The sequence below is a fragment of the Ursus arctos genome, unplaced genomic scaffold (assembly GCF_023065955.2).
Source record: "Ursus arctos isolate Adak ecotype North America unplaced genomic scaffold, UrsArc2.0 scaffold_26, whole genome shotgun sequence".
In the NCBI taxonomy this organism is placed as follows: domain Eukaryota; kingdom Metazoa; phylum Chordata; class Mammalia; order Carnivora; family Ursidae; genus Ursus; species Ursus arctos.
In genome coordinates, this window is record NW_026622941.1 from 38,583,987 (window position 1) to 38,611,217 (window position 27,231).

Genomic DNA, 27,231 nt, shown 5'->3' on the forward strand with positions numbered 1-27,231 from the left:
ATCTATCCTTGTTGACCACAAAGGCCCAAAGTCCAGCCAAGCAGCAGCATTTAAATACTAGGAGTCGGAAGGTCATTCACTCCTAAGCTCTAACCTAGCTGACACTGAAGGCGGACTTAGGTAAGCTCTGTGTACTGCATCTCACTGTGAACAGGTACCCGGGATTCTTCTCACACGCAAATTCAAGTACCAGATTATCAGGATCCCTGCTAAAGTCTTAGACAAAGACAGGCAGGCAACACCTATTTTTATGGAGTTGTGACAACTATAATCACTATTCTCCCTGTGACGCTGCATAAATCCCTGGTTTATCAAAAGGACGAGTTCTATTAAGAAACCCTTTAAAGAGGTAACTATGATGAAGTGGAATCTTCCAGTGAGTCATGTTAGAAGCACTAAAATTTCCATTTTGATCATTTTATTCTACATGTCAGAGTGCATTGCATATGGGAGACACATCATAATCACTGAACTAATTTATCTCATTTTGCCTAGTTTTTTTCCCCTTCGTATGGAATCAATTTTTATTCCCTAAGGAAAACTTACTCCCTGTGCTAGGCTTGTCTAGTTGGGCTTAATGTTCTGCAAGCTGTTTCCTCTCTTCACTGAGCATTACTTAAATTTAACGGCTCTTTGGAAACAACCAGAAAGCTATGACCACTACCAATTCTCCATTTCCACTTTTGATATGAAAGAACGCTAGACAGAGTTATGTGCTCCGATTTCAGATGCTGATTCCATAATAAAAATCAGATGATCTTGGTATATCCCTTATTAAGTCTTACGTCTTAATTCCCCACTATCAATCAGGTAAGAATACTTTATACACTAGGCTATTGTGATGCAGAATAGCTAAAAGACACCTCTTTCCTTTCAGAGATGAGACTTACAAAATGGCTAACTGGCTGGGTGATGGACATTGGGGAGGGTATGTGTTGTGGTGAGCGCTGTGTATTGTGTAAGACTGATGAACCACAGACCTGTACCCTTGAAACAAATACGTTATACGTTACTAAAAAATAAATAAATACCAAAAAAATACCAAAACCAAAAAACAAACCCAAAATAGGTCACTGGTCTGCCTGGTTAGCTTGGTCATCAGTGTAGTCAGTCTGCTATATAGATTTCACTTTATTTCCTCCTGCATTCCCTCACTTCCCACATATGCTATTGTCGTTTCCTTGCAGTGTTTCCCTAGCTAGGAAAAAGTCAGAAATATGGTTTTCCAACAGTCTAATGCTTTTGCATTTTGGAAAGAAATGACGATAATTAACAAGGGTTTGCAAAATAAAACCAGAAAAAAAGACATGTCTGCTTGCTATTTTCCTAATTCATCCACGTAAATTAGTAGTAAGGGATGACTGAGTCCTGGAGGGAAAATGAAGAGACTGGAAGCGCAGCATCACCCTGTTTCTCCGCATGGGATAGGGCACATTTAGTGCTGTCTGGAGGAGTTAGTGTTTCCTGCCCATAAGCATTTGGGTACATGGGATCCATCTAACTACTCTGGCTTTCTCTATCCTCAATCATTTTCTAGTTCTCCTACTGACGGTTGAGAAAGGTGTTAAAATTTCCAATGATAATCACAGATTTGTCCATTTCTCCTTTCAGTTCTTTAAGTTTTATTTCATATATTTTGAATTTCTCTTACTAGGTGTGTACATATCTAGGGTGAGTCCTCTTGAAGAACTTATCCCTTTCAAAGTGTCTCTGTCACTGGTAATATTCCTTGCTCTGAAATCTACTTGGTATGATATTAGTATAGTTACTTCATCTTTCTCTTGGTTAGTTTTTCATAGTATATTTTTTCTATCCTTTTACTTTTAAGCTATCTGTATCTTCACATTTAAAATGGGTTTCTTGGGGAGTCAGGCTGGCTCAGTCGGAAGAACATGCAACTCTTGACCTCAGGGTCATGAGTTTGAGCCCCATGTTGGGTGTAGAGATTACCAAAAAAAAAAAAGAAAAGAAAAGAAAAGAAAAGACCCCAGGAAATTTCTAAATAAATAAATAAATAAAAATGGGTTTCTTGTAGACAGACTTTTTTCTTACCCAATCTGACAAGCTCTGCTTTTAACTGGATGTTTAATCTATACCGTCCAATATAGTAGCCTCTCGCTGAATGTGACTACTGAGTATTTGAAATATGACTAATCCAAATTGTGTTATAAGTGTAAATACGCTGTAAGTATAAAACATGCACTACATTTTAAAGGAAAGGTATCTCTTTAATAAAATTTTAATATTTATTACATGCCAAAATGACATATTTTATATATATTGTGTTAAGTAAAATATATTATTAAAATTAATTTTACTGGGGCGCCTGGGTGGCTCAGTTGGTTAAATGTCTGCCTGTGGCTTGGGTTGTGATCCCGGGGTCCTGGGATTGAGCCCCATGTCGGGCTCCCTACTCAGTGGGGAGTCTGCTTCTCTCTCTCCCTCTGCCACCGCCCCCACTCGTGCTCTCTCTCTCTCAAAAATAAATTTTTTTAGAAAATTAATTTTACCTGTTTCTTTTTACTTTTCTCAATGTGACTACTAAAAAATTTAAAATTACCCATGTGGCTCACATTATATTTCTATTGGTCATTCTGGGTTAGATCGTTTACATTTAATGTGATTATGGATATCGATGGGTTTCAATCTACCATCATGCTCTTTTTTTCTATTTGTCCCATCTGTTCTTTGTATCTTTTTTCTTCTTTTCCTGCCTTCCTTTGGAATATTTTTTTTTCCATTTTATCTTCGTTATTTGCCTGTTAGCTAAACCTCACAACAGTCTATCCTCATGTAACATCATACCACGTTATGTGCTCTGTAGGAATCTTACAGTGGTATGTACTTCCACTTGCCCCTCGCTTGTGTTATGACTGTCATCTTTTACATTATAACCCCCACAAAACTTTTCTGCTTTAACTAGTCAACTGTCTTACAGAGATATTAAAAAATGAGAGCATTTCCACTGCTCTTCATTCCCTGGTGTAGACTGAAATTTCCACCTCATAGTTTCCTCTGCCTGAAGAATATCCTTTAATATTTCTTATAATACGGGTCTGTTGGTGGTGCATTATCTCAGCATTTGTTTGTCTGAAAAAAAGTATTTTTTTGAAAGATATATTTGCTGCAAACAGAATGTAAGTTGACAAGTTTTGTTTGTTCGTTTTTTTCCCTTCAGTACCTTAAAAGTGTAGCTATACTGTCTTCTGGCCTACACATATTTCTGTCAGAAACACATTATGGATTCCTCTGGTACATAATGTGTCTCTTTTCCTCTGGTTGCTTTTATTATTTTTCTCTTTATCACTGATTTTCAGCAACTTGATTATTATACTTTTTAGTGTGGTGTCTCTTCTACTTGGTAGGTATGCTGAAATTTCTCGGATCTGTCAGTCTAAGTTTCCAAATATGGAAAATCTACCATTATTTCTTCAAACTTTTTTTCTGATACCACTTACACCTCACTTTTCCTTGAGACTCTAATTACATGCTCAGAATGCTTGATATTGTCCCACAGCTCACATATACTCATCTTTTTTCAGCCTTTTTTCTGTTTCATTTGGATGGTACCTATTGTTCTAGTTCGCTAGTTTTTTCTTTTGTAGTATCCAATATCCTGGTAATCCTACCTCATGTATTTTTTGTTTCAGAAACTGTTTTTCACCCCTTAGAAGTTCAATTTGGGTCTTCTTTTACATCTTCCATTTTTCTCATCATAATGTCAATTTTCCTCTAAATTCCTGAACATATGGAATGTGTTTATAATATCTGTTTTAATATCCTGTCATTTTTGTCATTTCTGGGTATTTCTGTTTTTTCTCTTACAGTAAGTTGCATTTTCCTTCCACCTGGCATGACTGATAATATTTGAATGGATGCTGGACACTGTGATTTCATGTTATTGGGTTTTGTTGTTACTAGAATATGTTTGTATTCCTTTAAATATCATTGGGCTTTTGTTCTGGGATATAGTTAAGTCACCTGAATCAGTTTCAAGCTTTCAAGAATTGTACTTAACTTTGCTACCACAGGTCCAGAGTGGCCTTTATTCTAGGGCCAGTTTGGCCCCACTCCTGAGGTAATATCCTTTTGAGGCCTCTATTCAATGCCACATCATTTTTCCACTCTAACTGGTTGGAATATGAACTATTCTAAGCACCTGTGTTAGCTCTGAGCTTTGTTCTGATTCCTTCTTTCTGGTGGTTCTTTCCCCAGCCTCCGGCAGTTTCTCCCTATCTAGGTACAGATTGGTGCTCAGGCAGATTTGAGGGGGGCCTCTGAACATCTCTGGAGCTTTCTCTTTGTGCAGCAACCTTCCCCTCAGTATTTTACCTCACAAATCTTAGCCACTTTCACCCCCCTGAACCCTGAACCACGTCTCCTCCACTGACCAAGACTGTTAGGCACTGGCAGGTTCTACCAGCTCTCTACCCTCAACATATCACCCTAGTGAGGTGAGGAAATCATCAGCTAATCCCTTTCATTCTCCTTCTCTCAGGGATCTCTGTCATCCACTGTCTGAAAATTGTTGTTTCATATTTTGTTTAGTTTTCTAGTTAAGTTGAAAGGGTAAACCTGACCCATTTTATTCTATCATGACCAGAAACAGAAGTCAGATCCATTTACTTGTATGCCTAAGTAATTTCCATATATTTTTAAATTTATCTGATGCCTTATAAAACAACATGTAGGCCCTCTAAGAAGTAGAATCGTCAGGCCATAAAGCAGAATCATCAAGCCACTGGATCACAGAAGTTAGCTAATGCAATTGCCAGGAATCAATAAATAATTTTTAGTGCTGACATCCATTTAAAAATATTTCCTTTTTGTTTCTTGATTGTGATTTCAATCTACTTTTGCAACTAATTCCTCCTCTCTTTAACCCTGACCTCCTTCCTTTAATTAGATATTTTTATTAGTAACTAATCACCAGACCTAATAGAGAAATCCCCATCTATAACGTCCCTGGTGTTATCAGCCTTCCAGCCTCCTTTGTATTCTTCACAAAGACAGCCAATTCCCACATTCCATTTCTGAGAAGTTTCATTTTCTTATAGTGAGTTAAAAATGTCAGTCCTATCAATCAGTCATTAGTCCTTTGAAGCTATACAGAATTTATTCATCTATGCATAAATCCATTCATGAAAACATGTTTGAAAGTCTATTTTACAAACAAGCAATGTACCCTCCTCTTTTAGGAAAGAGACCAGAGAAAGGGTAGTCTAATGGCTTTCTGCACGTATAGGACTTCTGAATTTTATTTTCCTTATAAACTAAATCTGATCCCTTTCACTTCCAGGATCTTATATTCCTTGTCTATAAAATGGTAAGAATAATATGACAGTCACCTTATTCTGGAGAAATACTTAAAGCAGCCTATAAAACTGATAGGAAATACAGAAAGAAAAGAATGGTTATTAATGAAAATATCTATTTGAAGGAAGAACAGGATTGATGAGAACACAAATTACTTGCAAAAGATGACTCAGAATTCACAACTGAGAAAAAGAATTATGTATTTGTAAATGAATATGAATACTTAAGGATGTCTACTAATCCCTCATCAGAATGTCAGCTTCTCAAGGACAGTAACTTTGAAAGCCTGAGAAATACAGTACTTTGAAAATGGTGCTTTCCAAAATAGTTATCATCATCACGGACATGTGAATTGGTACCTGCTTTCAAGGTTAACATTCTAAACTCGGAAGACAGGCACTCCCTACAAAAGTTATGGGTAGGTGTGGTAGAGATAAAGTAGAAAAGGAATCTTTCCTTCTCCTCAACTTTTCTAAATAATGTAATTTCCATGAACTTTGCTTGCTGAAAATCCAACCTTTGACGGGCCGAGGGAATGGAAAACATGTCCTGATGAAAGCCGCCTCTGTAAGGGATCTCACCAAGGAACTGCCACAGTAAACAGCAGGGACTCAGCTCATATCCTACTCATTGCTGCCCTCTAGGAGGCTTTGCATAATTTACAACGAATAGGCTACAATTGCTATAAAATAACTGATCCCTTCCCATTTAGCAGTGGCAGGCAGAAACTGGCAAGAAACCAGATTAATGTCTTCAAATAAAAAACATTTAATTGATGGATACTTTTGGCTGTCCTTGATTTCCATTTTGCCCTTTGATCTAGTGAACTCTTTTTTTTTTTTTCCTGTTACGTGATCCAATGTTCTAATATCACTATTCTGAGCCAAAAGAAGCAAGGGTGCTTTCCCCTACGGCAAGACAGTATAAAACCATACCTTCCTTACCATTCTTGGTCAAAGATATTATTCAGGGAATGATGAACTTCTGAAATCTACATTTTATCTTATTTTTAATTTTTTTTAAAGATTTTATTAATTTATTTGACAAATAGTGAGACAGCACACGCAGCGGGAGTGGCAGAGGGAGAGGAAGAAGCAGGCTCCTCACTGAGCAGGGAACCTGATGTGGGGCTCAATTCCAGGACCCTGAGATCATGACCTGAGCCAAAGACAGCTGCTTAGCCAACTGAGTGACCCAGGCACCCGTGAAATCTCTATTTTAGAAACCTATCAGTGGCAAAGAGAATGGGGCTAGTCCAGCTGTCCCCAGAGAAAATCAACATGCTGGGCATGGCATATGGCTCTCAAATTCTATACATCTAACCCTAAGACAAGCTCCAATTTAGGATTCTGAGGCAGTACAGTATAACAGATAAGACCCAATGCTTAGGTCTAAATCCTGGCTCTGCTACTTACTGGCCATGTAACCTTGAAAGTTTCTTAATCTTTCCATGCTTTGTTTCTTCATCTATAAAATAGAAATGGTTAAACTACAGTATATACCTCCAAGGTTTGTGGTGACTATTACACGAATAGAACACATAAAACACTTAAAATAGTGCCCAACATGATGTAAATGCTCAACAGATGTTAGCAAATATTATCATTTGGAAGATCCTAAGCATACAAGACCAGATTATAGATATCTAGAATATCTAGTGCTTATTATACTGAGAATCTAAAAATCTTCCACAGCTGTAAAGTTTGAAGTACACCCAAAATATCAGGCGGAGATGCTTCTACTGGGCCTAAGAAAGGAAACAAGTACCTAGAGAAAAAAACACAACCCCGTTCTCTTCTTTCGCTGTGAAAAATATCCTTCTGAAATAAAACAGCCTCCTCCGGGTTTAAGAATGGAGACAGATTAAAGACTGTCGTGTAATTAATCTACTTAAAATTATTAGCAGGAGCTGAGGGCCATAGCTTTCCTTCAACCGAGTACATCAAATATTTAGTAATATATCTTTTTCAATGTCAGTATATTTAATAACATAGCTTTTCCAATATCATGCATAAATGTAAGCTATTTTAGAAAGCTCATCTCTCATAACCTAGGTGCCTAGAACAAGGACTGATGAAAAAGGAAGTAGAAATGGAAGCCCTGATGGAAATCCCAAAGTACTTCTTCATGCTGCAACATAGTCAGAGCTATTAAATATTTGCTCAGAAGATGTGAACTACAGGGTAGGTGCTTTAAAAAGAGTGAGAGTGAATGTCCTCTCCCTCAGGGTCTAAATCTTCCATACAAAACAAGGTAAATCAGCAGTTCTAACTCCAAGGTATATAAAAAAAAAACATCTGAGGTACTTGTTTAAAATGAGTTTCTCCATGACACTGTCCCATACTCACTCAGGGGAATGGACAAATCTAGGAGAGCTGATTCTACGTAGGTCATCTGAGGACCACGCTTCGAGAAAACAGTGGGATAATGCTTTGATTTAGTTTCCACTTAATGCTCACTTACTATTTGAATATAAAAACAGGTGTGAGATTACCTCATCATTGAGCCAGTTCAGATGGTTTAGAGTTTGAATATCTTTGCGTGTAATGGTCAAGCGGAATGCTTCACTCAGAACTTCATCCTGGTTCCCGTTACGAAATACATTCTTTATTTCTTTCTCCATTTCCTAGGGAACGAAGAGGTGCCAGAGATGAAGCCTACATGGCTACAGACACACCAGATTTCTCACCAAGCCCCATATAATCCCCAGACTATATTTATCAGTAATCCACTGTTCACTTCTAACATTTTGGTTTGGTGTCTATTCTTTCCAGTAATAATCTGGGTTACTCCCTTTCATCCCATCTTGTCCTCCCTTCTCATTTGCAGCACAACATTTCAGACCCTTCTTTCTTTCATTCCTAAGTCTGAAATAACCTTCTGCTATCAAATTTTCTAAGTCCACAAGAAGACCTAATTGTATTTCATATCTTTGGTCCACACGATTTCCTAATAAATAGAATCTTTCCCAAAAGGTAGTAAGGGGATAAAGGTAGTGTCTTCAGACACATTTTCCTAGAAAAATTTGGGCTTTTAAAATGTAAATTATGGAATCTAGCACAACTATAATAAATGTGCTATACTTACCAGCTATATGATAGTTTTTCAAACAGAAGAATGGATTAAGGAATAGATTATCTTAAAATGTACAAAGACTTTAATATATTTTCCAAATTTTTATACTGATTTTTTACTACTTAAAAAAAATAGTAAGCCTCAGCTTACTTTTTGATGTCAAACTAATGTACACACACATGAAAAATAAAAATGTACATAAAATGAAACACAAATTTATTAAATGTTTTTTCACTGAAGTTATGAAAAGCCACCCACAACTCTTTCCTCGATTTTCAATAATCCTTTAAAAAGAAAGCCAAGATTGGTGTTGTAATACAAATGAAAGCAGGGGTATGCAATACAATTTAAATGATAGGTGGTTTATTACCTCTATGTTTGAAATTCATTCAAAGTATTTTTTCTTGCTAGCACGAGAATCTGTAGTATGTTAATTTACCTCTGTGATTTCCGGAAATTCATCTTCACTATCGGTTAATTTATGACCTTTCTTTTCTGTTTCTTGGGTGATCGTGACAGGGATCTCCTTTTCGAGTGGTACGCGAAGATGCAGTTCTACTGCATCGTGTACTGAATGTTCCTGCTCCTGCAATCTCTGAAAAGAAGAATTCAGAATAAGTGGGATAAGGAAAACCACTACTTGTCTACATACACTGAGTAGGACCAGCTGGAGAGCCTAAGGACACACACAAATCATATAAGGCTACGTACGCCACCATAACATCTTGCAATTACAATAGCTTTGATCCCTAATCCAGGTAATCTTCCAGATTAGTTTCAACTTGGATATGCTATTTATTCACAACCTTATCTCCAGTTTTTTGTTTACCTGGTTTTGAAACTGTAATGCCAGTGCTTTCTGCTCTTCAATCTGGCGCAATCTCTCCCGTGCTCGAGAATCATAAACACTAGTTCTAGGAAATGAAAAGGAAGGGGACAAAAATGCAGAGACCACCATCTTAGCATCAGGCACGCTGTTAATACACAACGAACATTAAATATAAAACCCGCATACATAAAGTCGAAAATCCTTATACTAAACTTATCGCAATACTACACTTATATTTTAAGACAGAGTGAAACCACGTGGTGTTATTAAAATTACCCTATTTTTATTGAAATGATGAAAATCATTAGCTTATTGCTAAACGTGAACAGGTGACTTTTGTGCATATTTGTAAATGTGTAGTATTTTTTTTTTTAAGCATGTCTCTAAGATTATGGAGAAACTGAAGCTTCATTCTAGAAACCTAAAAAAGACTGAATTCCAATGGAGCAAATAATACAAGATATCATTGAGGTTTCAATTCAAATATTTATTTATGATCCAAAAGAAAAAATACAAGTTCAGTTTTTTTCCTCTAAAAAATGAATAAGATCAGGAATTTAGATAACTCGAAGTGAGTTACTGAAACTGGAGACTAAAAACTCAGTAATTTTGCCAACTCCAGAAATGTGAATTATTTAATAAATTAGTTTTATCAATGTGAAAATAAGGGCATTTATTTTCCTTTCTATGTAATACCTACCTTTGAAAGTTTTCCAATTCAATTTAGTTTCAGCAATTGTTATATATTTCACAAACCTGAGCACAGAAATGTCCCAACCCCAATAGAATTCTAAAAACCCAACAACTTAAAAGTTGTTTTATAGATAAATATTAAATAGGGAATCTATACTGATTAATATAGGTAGGGTGATTGGCTAATTGACTACTTCTAACTGGAAAGGAAGTGATGGGGAAGGAAAAATGATACCAAAAATAACAACTTACAATTCTTTGATCCACAGCTCTGCCTGGAAAAAAGTAGGACTATGGGTGGGGAAAAAATATGACAAATGAGCAGGAGGCTTATAAGAAAATACAAATATTTTCACCAAGAAAACCAATCATTTAAATAATTTACAAGAATGTTTTACATGTATGCAATAAATAAAAAGTCCTAAATTACATAAAATAATTGCAACTGGGAACTAAAGGAATACAAGTATGAGTCATTTGTACACAGATTAGTTAAAAAGATGACCCAAAGTTCAGCAGAGAAATTAACTGTAGCATAGCTCTTTACTTGCATGAGAGACCGACATGATGTGAAAGAGTACATCACTTGTCAAGATAATATATTAACCTAGAACACTATTCTTCCCAAATGGTTCAGATTAACAAATCATGGACTTCTTGTCAGTCTACTTGAATCAAAATATTTTCAACCAAATCATACTGGACACTGAAAATCCCCACCCACACAAGAGTCCATATCAAATGGCTGGGCTAGTGAGTCAATGAATCAAAGTGGAAAATCAGCAATACAACTCCATTCCAAAGATGAGCGACCAATTCTATTCCATGCAGCTCTTGCTGACAATCCAAATGAACAATGCTTAGCAGAAGAGCCACAGGCATGTTCTCTCTCTTAAAGCTTCTTGCTCTTCTCAAATGTCCTCATCTCCTTGCCAATCCCTAACCGAAGGAGCCCTCACAGAAACAAACAGAAGAGTGAACACTTTTCCAAAGAAAACTTTTAGATACATAGAACAAGTAAACAGAGCAAAGCATCAAACTGAGAGTTAAGAGACCGGGATCCCCTGGAGTGGTCCCTGATTCACCTTGTGACTTTGACCAAGTCACTTCATTTCCATGGGTCTTAGTTTCAGATCTGTAAAATATGGAAATCAAAGTCCCTTTCAGTTCTTCAATTGCTACAGTCTGTCCTAGTGAAGGCAAGAACAAGGACTCAAGAGGGTATCCCTTGCTCCTTGGCCTACCTTTTGAGAATCAGTACTCCCAATCATCCTTAGGCTAGGGTTTGGCAATGAAAATGCTGTTCTATTGCCTCCCCACTGTCACTGAGGTTAATAAAGGGAAAACATACGAGTAGCGGCCTACACCCTTGGCACAGTGAATACTGATGTAACAACCAAGAAAGAAAGCCACAGGGATTGGTGGTAGCACTGTGAGGGGCCTGGTGTGTGACACTAAAAACGAATGAACATAAAAACACATTTACTGCACAATATAAAGAAGTGACAAGAATTGCCCAGAATTTCATGGTATTGGATCATGCTATTGAAATTCGTCTGCTTCCTTATTAGACCATAAACTTAATGAGGATAGGAATTTTTGTGTTTTGTGTTTATTACCGTATCCTCTGCACCAAGAACAGTGCTCGGCACATAGCAGGTACTCAGTGCTTATTGAATAAATGAATAATGTAAGGGAAAAGTGCTGCTCTTCACTGGATCGAGGTATTTGCTGGCTTAGGAAAGTAAAATGCAGGGGAAAAAAGCAAAAACTTATTGCTTTTCAAAGAGATCGCACATTATTTTTCATATGACTGAAGCACAGAGTAATCACTAAAACCACCTCTGAGCACCTACTCAGTGCCCTGTGTGACATTCTGCTGTAGGTGTTCTACGGTATGATAATTCTCATACTAGTTAAACCTCAACATAATATGTAATAAGGAATTATTACTCATAGTGTACAGAAAAGGAACTTGAGGTTCAGAGGATAATCTATTTTGGAAGTCAGGATTAGAAACTATGTCTAATTCCAAAGACTGTGTTTTCTACTCTTGCAATGCGCCTTTCAATAAACCAAAGCCTTAAACCAATAGGGAGATGATGAGTACTTGAGCTACTCAAGAGAGCATTTGAGGCTTTCTAGAAAATGCATGTCTAACAAAGATTTATGTACTAAGTGCCCATCATGTGCCAGGCATTATGATCAACATTAGGTGATTAGTGCAAAGGTATTAGTAATGAACAAGATATAGGGATAGAAGTACTGGAAGAAAAGGCTAATGGTATCTGGAGAAGTCAGAGAAAAGTCTTGAGAAACAAATAACATCTGAATCAGATTCTGCAAAGCAAAATAAGAGTTTAACAAGTGGACAAGGAGAGAAAGGAAATTCCAGGGGTTAGGACCAGCATGTACAATGGCACAAAAACAGGAAAACGGCATGGCATATTCTGGGAAATAAGGACAGATCTTCACTAGACCTTAACCAAGAGGCAGTGGTGGGAGATTAAGAGTAGAGAGCCAATCAACCAAGCCTTGGGAGAGCAGGCTCCAACTGCGATAAACAGCATTATTCAATCAGCCTTCCCCAACAGACCATTTCTCCCTCCATCTCATTCTTCAGGCATCACTAAGAGAAATCTTCCATAAAGGAAAGGCACACCGAGTAAAGAACCATTAAAGAACTAAAAGCACTCTTTACATGAGATCTGACTTTTTCCCAGGAAAGAATAATTCTTTTGTGTACTATGTGTGAAAATACTTTTATAAGTGCTTTTTGTGTATGTTAACCTTCACAGCAATTCAATAAATAGTAAGGTATTAATACTGGCATTTTTGATAAGGAAACGAAGGTTCAGAAAAGTAACTTGTCCAAAGTTACATGATGCCTGGACAAGATCAGAACCCAGGTCTAACTCAAGAAAAAAAAATGTATTAAGAACAAGAACTCCAAACTGTAAAGTCTCCTTGAGAAACTGTAACAGAGAATTTTTCTTTAAATATCTAAAATTCAGGACATATAGGAGAGCTGCAAAGAAGTACAGAAACTGAGATGAGAAAAAACTTTCCATTAGTCCTAATTTCCTCAATGGAAAACTGATACTATTATCATTCCAGCAACTGAATTGTTAAGGCCACAGAAACAGCAATGGCAAAGAAATTGCGATCTAAGTAGTAACCTACTCTATTACAAGCATCATATAGATCACATTTGAATTGAGACTTAAAAGACGAGAAAGAGACTCCTGCTTCTTTAGATAGACATGTTGAGGTAGGGGATACATACCAGGCAGAAGGAACACTGACTATGAAGGTAAGTAAGTACATATCACATTATAGTTCAGCATGTAATAAACACACGAAAGAGTCCCATCTTCCCATACAGCTCCTCCTCTCACCTTCATCATGTCTCCCCTCAAATGTCCCTTAGACTTGCCATGACCACCCAGATAAACAGTGGCCCCCTAACCCCAGTCTATATGTTATCCTGCTTTATTTTTCTTCACAATACTTATCACTACCAGACATATATGTTTATCTATTTATTCACTATTTGTCCCCCATCTCTTTCCTTACACCTCTTATGACCAGAATGTAAGCTGAGTGCAGGGCTTTCATTTTGTTCACAACTGTTATCCCCAATGTCTGTACTAGGACCTGGCACACAGTAAGTTACCATAAATACTTGTTAAAGGAAAGAACATGTGATAGGAAGTGAGGCGTGTGGAGGAAATGCTTTGTATACCATACTAAGGAGTTTGGACTCGACTCTATGTCTGATAGCCACTCTTGTAGGACTTTAATGAATAATCGGATATGCATTTTAAAAAGACCACTCGGGTTGCAGAATGGAAGATGGAAAAGAACAGGCAAAGAATGGATTTGAGAACATGGTGGAAGATGGAATGAAGCACAACAAGGAGGCCAGAGAAAGACCAATCAGAAAGTCACTGAAATAATTCAAATAACACACGCAAGAGGACTGAACTGAGGCAGTTTGACTTTTCTATTATGTAACTCTTAGTGAAGAAATTGTGATTAAAGAGAAGAAAAAGAAAATATGTCGAGAATGTCCTTTTCCCAAAGCTTACCTGGGAGTTGGAGTCTGGGAATCTTTCACTTTGAGTAAAATCACAGAGTCTGATCCTAAAAAAGAAACACAAAAGCATATCATTATCAATAAAATCCTACACAGTTATATACTCTAATGTCTGTAGTCTAAGTTCCCATACTTTGTTATATTCTATTTTCATAAAAATAATGCAGCATAAGGACATAGGTAGGATGGAAGAGAAAGAGAGGCAGGTCCATTGTCACTGAGCCAGAAATAGGGCTTAGTGAAGAGCTTGCCTCACAAAGAAAGCAGTCGTTCTAAAATTCAAATATATATGCCCTTCATCATCTCCTTCCAGCTGTGCCTGATTCCTGTGCTGCTTCTTTCTGTTCCTGGGGAACAAGAACAAGCCAAGATTTCTCAAAAGTCTTCAGTTCATGAACTACCATGAGACCGAATAAGGTAAAAGAAGGGGGGGGAAAGGGAAGGAAGGTAGAAAGACAGGAACTGCTACAGAAGTGGCAGAGGCTAAAAAGTACAAATTCTATCATTTCATCATTTATTTTTGGTGTTGATAAAGGCAGGAACTTTGTCCTTTTAGAGGATCATGTCCTAATCTAAATAATTAGAACCTCATTTAGATTATTTATTAAATGGTACAAGAAAAGTAATGAAACACTTCAATGTACTATAGTATATTTGTTTCAGTTTAGTTGCATCTAAGCCTTTGTCATACAACTTATGTTTCTGAGGCTAAAGGCTTTTTTTAATGGTAGTTCCCAGTAAATCATCTCACAAAATTTTATAAAGGTTTTCATGAATACATGTAGCTATATAATGATGCCGCTAACAATTTTAATCCCCAAGTGAAAATTTTAAGAAAGTGAGGAATATCTTTAAAAAAAAAAATCAAACAATCTGAGGAAGGAAGATTCTTAAAGACTGATCTATCAAAAGATCCCTAACATGCAACCACTTAACCTAAAACTTGTTTTAAGTTATATACCTAAATACATACTATCATAAATACACACATCACATAACCTTAAGAAGGGAAAAACTATGCAAACAAAATTATCATAGAAAACCTTCATTAACTGGAGTGCTAAGAGTCCGGATATTTTGGTTAGCTGAAAATTAGATAGAAAACTCTTTTCGTTTCTGACATTTCCTGATGACCATTCTAAAATGCATAAGCCTACTATACAGATTTTCAAAGTATTACCTGGTTAAGAACTTTTACTTCAATATTTAATTGATGTTCCAAAACTCTTAGAACTTCAGAGTACTTAATGGTCATTGTAAAGTACTAGAAACAGAGAAAGCACTGAAGTAATTGGGCTGACTGTGCTCTGACTCTAGACTCTGCTCAGGAAGTTAATCTTTTAAGTAAAATATATGAAATCACTTGCATCTCCATGTAAGAAAAAAGTAAGTTACTTGCAGGTTTAGTTTATTTGTGGTATGGCTAACTGAATTATATGTATTTAAAGTTTCTCACATGTTAATTAAGTTACATGCATATTACAACCTTGCCTATAATTCACACGGATCCCATAAACAGTTAACTGCTATTAGGATTGAAAACATAGTTATACAAAACCAATTCTACCTTCTGATTGTGTATTTGAAGCTGGTAAGTTATCTGGCTGATGAAGAAGAGAGTGGCGATGTTGGGGTTGATGGAGAGGATCCGAATCTTTGGATCCAAATGCCACAACATCTGGGGCATAAGACGATAAGGGATACACATTGTGGGACAGTTGTTCCTGGGTAGTTAAAATGCTGGCAGATCCAGATGATGAAGTATCAGAGCCAATGATCTGAGCTGCACAAGAGTTTCCATTTTTAAACAGTGGGTCTTTCAAAGTATTCTTACTGGAACTAAGACATCGAGACCTAGCAAGAGAAGAATATAGTTTCAGTATCAAGTAACAAAATGTAGAATAAAATTCACTTGAAATACGTTTCTGTGACTCACAGGTGTAAAGGAAAATGTGTGGTGGGTTTGGCTACGGAAAACTGTTTCCCTGTGACCATCTGTAGCAGCTGTCTGTAAATCTCTCTTTCTTCTTCTTGGACTGTCTACATTAAAAAAAAAAAAAAGAAAGAAATCTTAGACACATCCAGTAAGGAAAATTTTTTTTTTCAAAGCAGCATCTAGACTCGCAGAAGTTCTGCTAAAGTTCGGATAGAGTTCCTCAAGATAATTATGAATTATCATTAGGGATATTCTAGAAAATTATAAGGAGTTAAATGAAATAAATACCAGATAGTATATTTTGGAAAATTATGGGACACATATGTAAATAACAGTGCAGACGGGCTCTAGGATATGAAACCAGAAGGTCAGTAGGCAATCATTTTTGAGTCAACTGATGGAGTCCCAGAAACAAAATATTCGAGGATCTCTCGATTAGGATTCCAACAAACCCAATGATTCCTGACATCTACTAGAAAACCAACAAGGAAGTAACCAGAATAGTAATCAGAGTGGGGTACCTTGCTGTTTTCTACTCTATCCAGTTTTTAAGAGTATAGGTATTTTCCAGAGATGGTTTCCAACTCTAATATTTACTCTTCTTCCTAAGTCCCAGTACTGCGTTCACTTATTGACTTGAATACGTACTAAGCACCACTCACTTGAGATACTGCACTGAATAAAAGTTCCGTCCTTGTGGAACTTACATTACAGTTAAAGGGAATGGCAAACAAGACTATTCAGATAGTATGAAAAAAATTAAAGATAAGGGAATAGAAAGTGATGGATGGGAAATAGCAAGAACAAGTAAGACCCCTTTAAAAAGGTGATAATTCAACAGAAACCTGTATCAAGGGAAGAGATAAGTCATAGAAATTTATAAAAGACTATTCCAGGTAGAGGAATAGCAAATGCGAAGGCCCTGAGACAGGTATGCGCTTGATGTGTTCAAGGAAAAGTGAGGTCAGTGTGAATCAGAAGAGCAGTAAGAAATGAGGTCACTTGGCAGAGAACCAGATTACATATGGATTTGTAACCACAGGAAAGCGTCTATTCTATACTGATCCCCTGAAGCAATGGGCTGCATTCACTAAATAATATGCCCTGGTGCTTTTTAAAGAAATCTTATATAAGTTTAATACAACCACCAATCTTCAAAAAATAACTTTAATACTTTGTACCGGGGATAGCAGCATCCTGCACTATGACATTTCAATATGTGTGTTAGCATTGTATCCAATTATAAATGTTAAAAGCAGAATGAATTAAACATCTATGCAAAGGCAAATAGACACTAAGTTTTTTCTTCTTGATCACTGCTACATAGTAAATTTCAATCACATTGTCACTGCAATGTTACTGATCTAACAAAATTCACCTTGAACTATGAAGCATGAAAACTCCTTATGAAAAAGAGCTATCCTTAAATTTGAATAGACGAGTAATAAGGTAGAATTCGTTGAGCATTTGGCAGAAAGATAGACCCAAGAGAAAAAACAAATCGCACTTTTCTATAGGGTGAAAATAAACGTCATTATTTTATCCCTTTTACATTAATACTGTATTTAAGATGAGAGCAGTCCTTTTTTCTAGTGTTTGAGAAGAGATGGTCTACAGTATTGGGCAGGCACTTCAGTGACAAGCACAAAAAGTGATAACGGTTAGCAGGTATACATCAATATCAATCACCAAATCTGTAGCTTTTGGTTATTGTACCTGGGAGGCCATGAGTATCTGAGAGATAAATTTAAAAACTATAATTAAAATAAATGCCTTTTTCTTAAAATCTAAATTTGCTATTATAAAGTTTCTTTAAGTAGACAGTCTGAAGAATGAAGCATCATTATAGATTATTAGATTGTAAGAGATTGCCAGCCGACTCCATAGTGATCTATATACAGGAAAGCTGTGTTATCTGGCACTTTAATGACTGAAATTTTTGAACATCCACTAATGTAAATTTTGACCCCACTTTCCCACTATACCAAATAACCTAATTCACAACCCACAATACAATGGGGTTAACAGTACGTTGTTTTCAGGAGTGGTAAAATGGAGGGAGTGAAGGCAAATCAGAAGAGTAATACCACCTGGGTCATGGAAATTAACTCTTAATTAACCAATAATTTTAGTTCATTTTCACTGTCCTACCAAATTAGTTTTTAAATTTTTTTTTAGTGTTCCATGATTCATTATTTGCGTATAACACCCAGTGCTCCATGCAATATGTGCCCTCCTTAATACCCATCACCGGCCTATCCCATTCCCCCACCCCCTCCCCTCTGAAGCCCTCAGTTTGTTTCCCAGAGTCCACAGTCTCTCATGGTTCATTCCCCCTTCTGTTTACCCCCCCTTCATTCTTCCCTTCCTTCTCCTACCGATCTCCCTGTTATTTCTTATGTTCCATAAATGAGTGAAGCCATATGATAATTCTTTCTCTGCTTGACTGATTTCACTTAGCATAATCTCCTCCAGTCCCATCCATGTTGCTGCAAATGTTGAGAACTCGTTCTTTCTGATAGCTGAGTAATATTCCATTGTATATACGGACCACATCTTCTTAATCCAGTCATCTGTTGAAGGGCATCTCGGCTCCTTCCACAATTTAGCTATTGTGGACAATGCTGCTATGAACATTGGGGTGCATATGGCCCTTCTCTTCACTACGTCTGTATCTTTGGGGTAAATACCCAGTAGTGGTATCCAAGATCTACAAAGAACTTCTCAAACTCAATACACGAGAAACAAATAATCAAAAAATGGGCAGAAGATATGAACAGACACTTTCCCAATGAAGACATACAAATGGCTAACAGACACATGAAAAAAATGTTTAAAATCATTAGCCATCAGGGAAATTCAAATCAAAACCACATTGAGATACCACCTTATGCCAGTTAGAATGGCAAAAATGGACAAGGCAAGAAATAACAAATGTTGGAGAGGATGTGGAGAAAGGGGATCCTTCTAACACGGTTGGTGGGAATGCAAGTTGGTACAGCTACTTTGGAAAACAGTGTGGAGGTCCCTCAAAAAGTTAAAAACAGAGCTACCCTCTGACCCAAACTAGATTTTAAAAAGCTCTGACTGCATTATCACATCATGGGGAGGAAAATAAAGCAGAGAAATTAGTGTAAGAGGTTACTTTGCATACCAAGGGAATGTAAAAAAATATCTCCATTACATGAAGACTTCACAAGCACACTGACATAGAAAGGATCTTTGCTTGTGGTACCCTACAGACTTCAACCGTAAAGTTAAAAACACTCCTCTCCTCCCTCACATCAATCACATAGCAAAATGGTTTCTTAGAATAAGTTTTTATACTTCTAAATAAAACATGAAGAACCAAGGTGCCATTGAGTGACTCAGCTAAAGTAAATTATGACCAATCTAGATTAATTCAATGTAAAGAACTAATTTTAAAAATCAATTAAACACACATAGGTCACCCATTGATCATTTTCCCCAACTTTTCAAAGAAAAGCCTCTAAGCCTGAACAACCTCACAGTCAGTAGACACCATAAAATGAACAGGAACAGATGTTCTGTATTCCAAATAATTATCTGAGGTCCCTTAAAGTCTCAGACTTTCAGCTTCAACTAACTTATAGTCTAAAAAAGAAACTACAGAAAAAAAGGTTAAGAACTTTTCACTGTTCTCCACGGTAATTTAAAGGTCACAGAATTTATCTTCTATTTCAGGCAAAGAAATGATAGTCCCGGCAACTCTCAAAAGAACATATATAATATTTGGCCTTACCAAAAGAAAATGCAAAAAGGTAAGTCACTTCAAACTTCAAACACGATTCTTTTTTGGAGCACCTGGTACTATAAAGTAAAAGAAAACATCTTTCTCTGTACATTACTTATTAAACTGTTTCTACTGAGTAAGCAAATTAGGAAATTAAGAGAAAAAGAAGTAATAATTGGATAATATGTTAAAGTAAAAGAAACTGGCTCATGTTATGTTTTAAACATAATAAAGGACCAAGAAAAGTTTAAAACAGTTTAAAGGTAAATAAGGTGTTGAATTCGATTTTTTTTTAAATGTGGCAGATTCTTGCATTTAGATGCTTCTGTTAAGTCTCCATCACAAAACTGAACTGTCTGTAAAATTATAAAAATTTAACAGAGAACACAAAATCTCAGAAAGCCAGTAAAACTTTTTGTTATAAATTACTCAAATAACTTCATAAATCTCCCAACTTTGATTCTGTTTAAAGTAATAGCTTTATACTATATAAATAAATTTCAATTATCAAAAGCACATAATTCAACAACTTTCTGTTTTTGAGTCCAAAATTCTTGGTTATAACAAAATTGTAAAGTTTGTTTTGTCTTGTTTTCAAAGAATAAAACCACCAGTGTCATCTATGAAGGAAGTCGAACATCTTAAAATGTTGCTCAGGGGCGCCTGGGTGGCACAGCGGTTAAGCGTCTGCCTTCGGCTCAGGGCATGATCCCGGCGTTATGGGATCGAGCCCCACATCAGGCTCCTCTGCTATGAGCCTGCTTCTTCCTCTCCCCCTCCCCCTGCTTGTGTTCCCTCTCTCGCTGGCTGTCTCTATCTCTGTCGAATAAATAAATAAAATCTTTAAAAAAAATAATAATAAATAAATAAAATAAAATGTTGCTCAATATGTTGCAGAGAAGCATGCCTGGAAGCAACATATAAGTGAAAAGAAACTATTTGAGTCTTTACCGTTTTACATTTTTTAAATCCCTAGTATTTTCTCTTTCCCAAACAGAAATCCATACCATCTAAACAGTGTTAGTTATATTGGAGATATTCTGTATCTGTATTGTCCAATATGGTAGCCACTAGCAATATGTGGCTTGAAATGTGGCTAGTGTGACTGAGAAACTAAATTTTTTTTAAATTTTAACTGAATTAATTTAAGTAGCCCATCTGATTAGTGGTTACCCTATTTGACAATACAGTTCCTTTCATGATGTCCTTGAATCAGCCATCAGTCAAGTGGTGGTCCAGTCACCACTTACATAGTTCCAAGTTCTTCTTTATGTATTCTCTTTAAACTCCTGTTTTAAGACTGAACACTGCAGTGGTAACAACATCATGTTAATTTTATAGATGGCTTTAGAATCCTGAAGGTGATAAATCCAGCAGTAACATTAATACGTAATTTTCCTTCGTTAACATAATCAACTGCATCTCCTTTGGAGATCCCAATATCTCCATGGAAAATAACTTTTCCTCCACTTTGTAAGCTCCCACCAGTAAATTCTTTATTCCCAGGGGGAAAAAAAAAGTATTATATTTTAATCTAGATTATCCATACTATCCAACACTAAATATCTAAATAATCTGTTGATACTTTGATTTAATAAAGTTTGGTCCAATATTTTGTCTTACTTGTATTATATGGGTGATTCCATTATTTCTGTACTACAAGTGAGTCCCTTTTCATAGCAGAATATAGATCTAAACACAACTAACTGACGCAAAATTTTCTGCATTTCTTGTTGCATGGGATAGGTTCAATCCTTGTCATCTTCTTGGCACTGTAGAAGGAAAGTGAACTCCAGCTTCATGTCCTACACTGCCAGCCTGTGGCCTGGAGGGTTGAAAATAATCCAGCTGGCCCAAGTCCTCGGGTGGAGGCAGAAGTGACAAGAGGAGGGACTGAGTGGTCCAAAGGACTATTTGCCTAGTGGGTGAATGGCAGGCTTACAATGAACACAGATAGTCTTAAGGATCCCAGTGATCTCAGCAGCAGCCATGTGAGGTAGGGGAGGGTTGGGAGGCCAATATCCAGCCACCATGCTGCTGCTGTCTCCTTCCCCACAAGTCTCTTTGTACCCTGCAGGTTGCCTAGGCTCTAGCAGAAGCACAACCCCAGTAATCTAAAAATATTATTTATGTGATAACTAATACATACATGGTACTAAATTCAGTAGTACAAAAGTGAAAGATAAATCTCACTTTTATAACTGCTCAGCTCTTATCACCAAAGGCAACCGCTGCCAGTTGCTTGTCTACCCTTTCCCTACTACATATGACTTACTAGTTCTGCCATCCTCTGCTTAAATATTTCAGATTCAATACAAACATAAAACCTAACAGAATGTATAGCATTTTTACTAACCATGTCACAAATAATCACGTTTTGCCACTTAAAAGATCTTCATTACCAAAATCTCTAATTATTTAGCACAAAATGCTGTATTCTTGACTCCCCAGTCTGTAAGCTCCAATGGGCTGGAACCACACCACTGTGCTGTATAACAGGAAGCATACCAGACTAGACTCCAGAAGACCTGAGTGGTAGGCTGGCCATTTACTAGCTGTGTGACCTCTGACCTTTACTCTCCTAATGTGTATAAAATGTGGATATTACCTCATCTTTACCTATTTCACAGGAGTAAAATGATTCAACATAATAAGTGTTGAAAGCATCCTGGAAACTCTATAAGCTACCTAAATGTAAGGTATTTTTATTTATTTGTATCTTCATAGCAAGCAGTCCAAAGCCGACTAGATGCATAATAAATATTTAAAAGGTACAAGCACATTCTCTACCACATAAATTACATGCCATATTAAGTTTACAGAATTGATTTTTTTTTTCCTTTATGTTTACTGAATGCATATAACAACCAAAGTATCAACAAAACATCTTTCTTTTGGGGAATATCTATGATCTCAAAGATCTTCTTACTCACAATGAAGGGACATAAAATATTTAGCTGGCTTTTAGATTTTCCTTTTATAATGAGGGGAAAATTGTCCTAATAAGAGATAAGGGCAAGTATTTTATCAAATCCAGAAAGGTTAACAGTCTTAACACAAGAAACATGAGTTGAGGAAAGGTCCAAAAAAGAGAGAACAGAGATAGCTTGATGTATCGGAAGTCATTTAGAAAATACTGAAAATTAAGTCTGCTGCTCAGCAAGAATAGAAAACAGTAAGAGAAATGAGGAAGTCCTGCTAAAGTCTCTCTTTAATTTCTTTAGCACAATGACAGCACTCAAAAAATTTAGAAAGAAAAAGCACAGGAAGGATTAGTAAATGGAATGGTTAATAAACATCTAAAGCAGAGAGAACAAATGACTAAGTACAGGGAAAGGTTCTAACCTTTAGCAGCCTTTGCTGCAGGTTTTCCTTACCTCTTCTGCTGTACTAACATGTCGCCTCTGAGTTTTCTTGGGGCTCAAAAGGTTTCGACGACATGAACCACTCCAAGATGGACTTGGAACAGGCTTAATAGGAAAAGATTTTTCATATGCAGACACATGGCAGTGATGGTTTGACTTTCCCGTAAAAGTGTTTGATAATCCACTAAAAAAACAAACAAAAAAAACCAGAGTTTGTAAGAAAAGAACAGCAAGAAAATCGAACCTACTTTCAAGAAATAATAAAAACCACCAAAATGTCAACAAAACCAACACCGATGGGTAGAATGAGAGATGTGCCATTTGAGGTAAATATACAAAAAATGATACATGGGTTGCTGCATCAGTTTCTCCCACTTAAAAAGTCCTATTTGCCATACTACATAATTATAAAAAAAAATTGTATTTCTTAGCTTTACCGTTCTTTTGGTCAGGAACCAAAGACCTGTGCAGTATGACAAGTATATGAGGTTAGACTTCTTCACAAAACCTGGGTCTGAGGGATCTAACATATGCTTTTTTTTTTTTTATTTAAGATTTTTATTTATTTATTCCACAGAGATAGAGACAGCCAGCGAGAGAGGACACAGAAGAGACAGCCAGCGAAAGAGGGAACAGAAGCAGGGGGAGTGGGAGAGGAAGAAGCAGGCTCATAGCGGAGGAGCCTGATGTGGGGCTCGATCCCATAACGCCAGGATCACGCCCTGAGCCGAAGGCAGACGCTTAACCGCTGTGCCACCCAGGCGCCCCTAACATATGCTTTCTATTTACTCACTGTAGCCTCCTCCCACAAGTCCTTTGGAGGGAATTATTTTAAGATTAAATATGCAAAGATGGATAAAGCTGAAGCCTCTCAATGAAGCTTTTAAACTGAATTTTTAAATTTCCTAGAAAAACCAACAGATGGCTCCCTTCCTTCATTAAAAACAACCAGAAGGCTTTCTCCTAAGCTACCTCACTGTCAATTCTTCTGGCCTATTTAACTCCTCTGAAGGAGAATTTTGTTTTTGTTTCTTTAAACTTCAAATAATGGGGAAAAAAACTGGCAGGAAAAATACTTTTGTTAACTTAAAACCCAGTCTTATCTCTAAGACTAGATTAATAATTTAAAGTTCTTTCTATGTGGTCTTTTTCATCTGTTATTGCCCAGCAAGTATAAGCTACTACTTGCTCTCAGCATACTGAATTTTGCAGAATAAGAGATACACAGCCGACTAAGCTGAATTCAATGAAATCAACTTTTTAAATCAGTACATTTGATCTCGATCCAAATGAAATCAGACTAGGTATAAAGAAAATCAAAAAGCACTTATATTTTCTCTCAAAGGGGAAAAAAAAAGAAAAAGAGAGAGACAAATCAAGAAACAGACTCTTAATTATACAGAACAAACTAATGGTTGCCAGAGAAGAGGTGGAGGTGGGAGAGACAGGTGAAACAGGTGATGGGGATTAAGGAGTGCACCTGTTGTAATGAGCACTGGGGTAGATGTGTGGAAGTGTCCAATCACTATATTGTACATCTGAAATTAATATAACACTGTATGCTAACTGGAATTAAAATAAAAACTTAAAGAAATCACTTACATGCTCTCTCTCTAACTCTTCAAATTACAATGGCTTCTGTATGTGTCAGAGTGGGGAAAGAAACCAGGAATCAGAATTTCAGGAACAGGCTTATTTCCTTAGGACGGGTGGACACTGCTATAAAAGGCCAGGGCAGTGTAATTTGTCTGGTGAAGATATCACGGATTCCCCGCAAGTCCTTTTGCTCTAATGCTTCCTAGAGTGTGTGTGTGTGTTTAATGCAAAAGATTTTCTTCTAAACAAAAAACAGTGGGGAGGCCATCTTGCAATGCCAGAAAGGAAGGATGCTACCTACAATTAAAGAGGTTGGGCCAGACACAGCAGTGAGCTTGAAGGAACTCCCGGTGGCCAAAGCTGTGAGAATGTGAACATTAAAAGAATAATGATTGTAGCGGACTGAATTTGGGATGACACTAAAAAAGAACAGAAAAATCCATCTGAACCACAAGAAGTGGCTATTAAAAAAAAACACAAATCTACTTTGAAAATTGGTAATGAAAAAGAAAGATCTAATCCTATGTCTTGCCTTTCCAGTAAGTAATGTATTTCAGGGTACCAAACAACCCTACCTAATGAGGAAAAAAAGCTTCCCTTCATAGCAGAATGACAATAAGTACAGAAGAAATGGTAGCACTGGGAAAGTACTATTTCATTAACTCTTAATAAAACTATTATCAGGTCAAAGAAGGTTAAAAGACACAAACTTCAAGATACAAAATAAGTAAGTCCTGGGGATGATTGGACAACATGCTGACTATAACTAATAATACTGTATTGCATATTTATAAGTTGTTAAGAGAGTAGGTCTTAAAAGTTCTCAACACAAGAAAAAACTATTTTGTAACTATGTATGGTGATAGATGTTAACTAGACTTACTGTGATCATTTTGCAATATATAACAAATGTTGAATCATTATGTTATATACTCGAAATTAATATAATGTATGTCAATTTCACCTCAATTTAAAAAAATTATCAGGTAAGGATTATCAATTGATATGAATAACTACTAGGCTGATGTGAAATTGGTCATTGATATAATGCCAATGTAACACCATTTAGATTACATTCTAGTCATCACAAGGGGGAAAAACCTAACAGTACAAAAGGACCAGATTGTTATCTCCCGAATCCAAAGGTCAATCCAGTGTCACTAACGAGGAGAACCAGATTTGTAGGTTTTTCTAATGTGATAAAACAGAACCAGCTTTTATTCAAGACAAAAATCTAGTTTACAAAAAAAATACAGAGGACAGATGACAAAATAATACTATAAGGAAGAAACCTGTCAACCCAAAAGGTGGAACATTATGCAGAAAAAATCATGTCATAAGAAAAAGGGGCTGTTCTAGATTGTAAGAGACTTAAGGGTAATAATCACCACATTGACAAAAATGCATGTAAATGCAGAGAAAAATATCTGAAAAGATATGTACCAGGATATTACAGAGGTGATCTCTCACTGGTGGAAACATGATGTTTTTACTTTTTATTTTTACCTATCTGTATTTTCTGACTTTTTACAAAGCACATGTATTTATTTCTATAATGTTATTTAAAAAAATAACAGTACGGGGGCGCCTGGGTGGCTCAGTTGTTGAGCATCTGCCTTTGGCTCAGGGCGTGATCCCAGAGTTCTGGGATCGAGCCCCACATCAGGCTCCTCTGCTATGAGCCTGCTTCTTCCTCTCCCACTCCCCCTGCCTGTGTTCCCTCTCTCGCTGGCTGTCTCTATCTCTGTCAAATAAATAAATAAAACCTTAAAAAAAAAAAAAAATAACAGTACGGCCTGAGTAAAAAAAAAAAGCAAGTTACCAAATGATACATACAGAAAATCTTAAATGAAAACAAAATAGCATTATACATTTCATAGTATACATAGCATGTATCTCATGCTATATATGAATTAAAAAAAAAAAAAAAACAAGCACAGGGAAAGGTTTGGAAGGAAACACACCAAGGGGAAGGGAATAGGATTGTGAGGAATGGTCAAGGATCTTAGGTTTATTGGCAATGTTTTAATTTTTACAATGTGAATGCATTAATGAATTCTTGTGTAATTTAAAAATATATGAAGAAGAGGGGAAGGTCAGCCCTGGGAGTACTGACACACGTTCCAGAGTCCATGTGCTAATAATCATAAAATAAACCCATCTTGTTGGTTTCTATTAACACCAGAAGGCTTAGCCTTGCCTAAACAGGAAATTAAATGATCCCACATTCTTCAAATCCATCACCAGAGTAAAATTTAAGAAGTTATAAATAATATTTTAAAAAAGAAATATTTTACTAATAAAGTTCCTGAGGGAAAAGTTTCTAAGCCAAACTTCATTTGTCTTTAATGACCAGTATAAGCTTGGTGAGGGAATAGGTAGCACTTATGAAATTGGGCTAAAAAGGAAAAAGTTCTTTGTAACTCTATTTTCTAAGAGAAGTAGTTTAGGTCTGGTTGATTAAGGCCACGAGGTGCAGAACTTCTTTGGTGTAAGCCAGGTCTCTGCTCATGTGAGAGCCTATAAAGGATACTGACTTTTTTGCTATTGAAGCTGTAGAAATTGAAT

General features: G+C 36.5%; 1 protein-coding gene across 6 annotated transcripts in view; it reads right to left on the reverse strand.

Moving 5' to 3' along the window:
• SENP1 (SUMO specific peptidase 1) overlaps window positions 1–27,231 on the reverse strand; it is a 53,849-nt gene that overhangs the window by 12,458 nt on the left and 14,160 nt on the right. For 4 of the 6 annotated variants that reach the window (XM_044385500.3, XM_026502010.4, XM_057318812.1 and 1 more), the window contains 8 exons: window positions 23,080–23,251; window positions 15,949–16,052; window positions 15,580–15,866; window positions 14,005–14,059; window positions 10,166–10,204; window positions 9,221–9,305; window positions 8,831–8,986; window positions 7,811–7,942 (listed from right to left, as the gene is read on the reverse strand). In XM_044385500.3, the coding sequence (XP_044241435.2) occupies window positions 7,811–7,942; window positions 8,831–8,986; window positions 9,221–9,305; window positions 10,166–10,204; window positions 14,005–14,059; window positions 15,580–15,866; window positions 15,949–16,052; window positions 23,080–23,251 (1,030 nt within the window). The remainder of the gene's footprint in view (window positions 1–7,810; window positions 7,943–8,830; window positions 8,987–9,220; window positions 9,306–10,165; window positions 10,205–14,004; window positions 14,060–15,579; window positions 15,867–15,948; window positions 16,053–23,079; window positions 23,252–27,231) is intronic. The other 2 variants (XM_057318815.1, XM_057318814.1) reach the window with 1 other exon arrangement.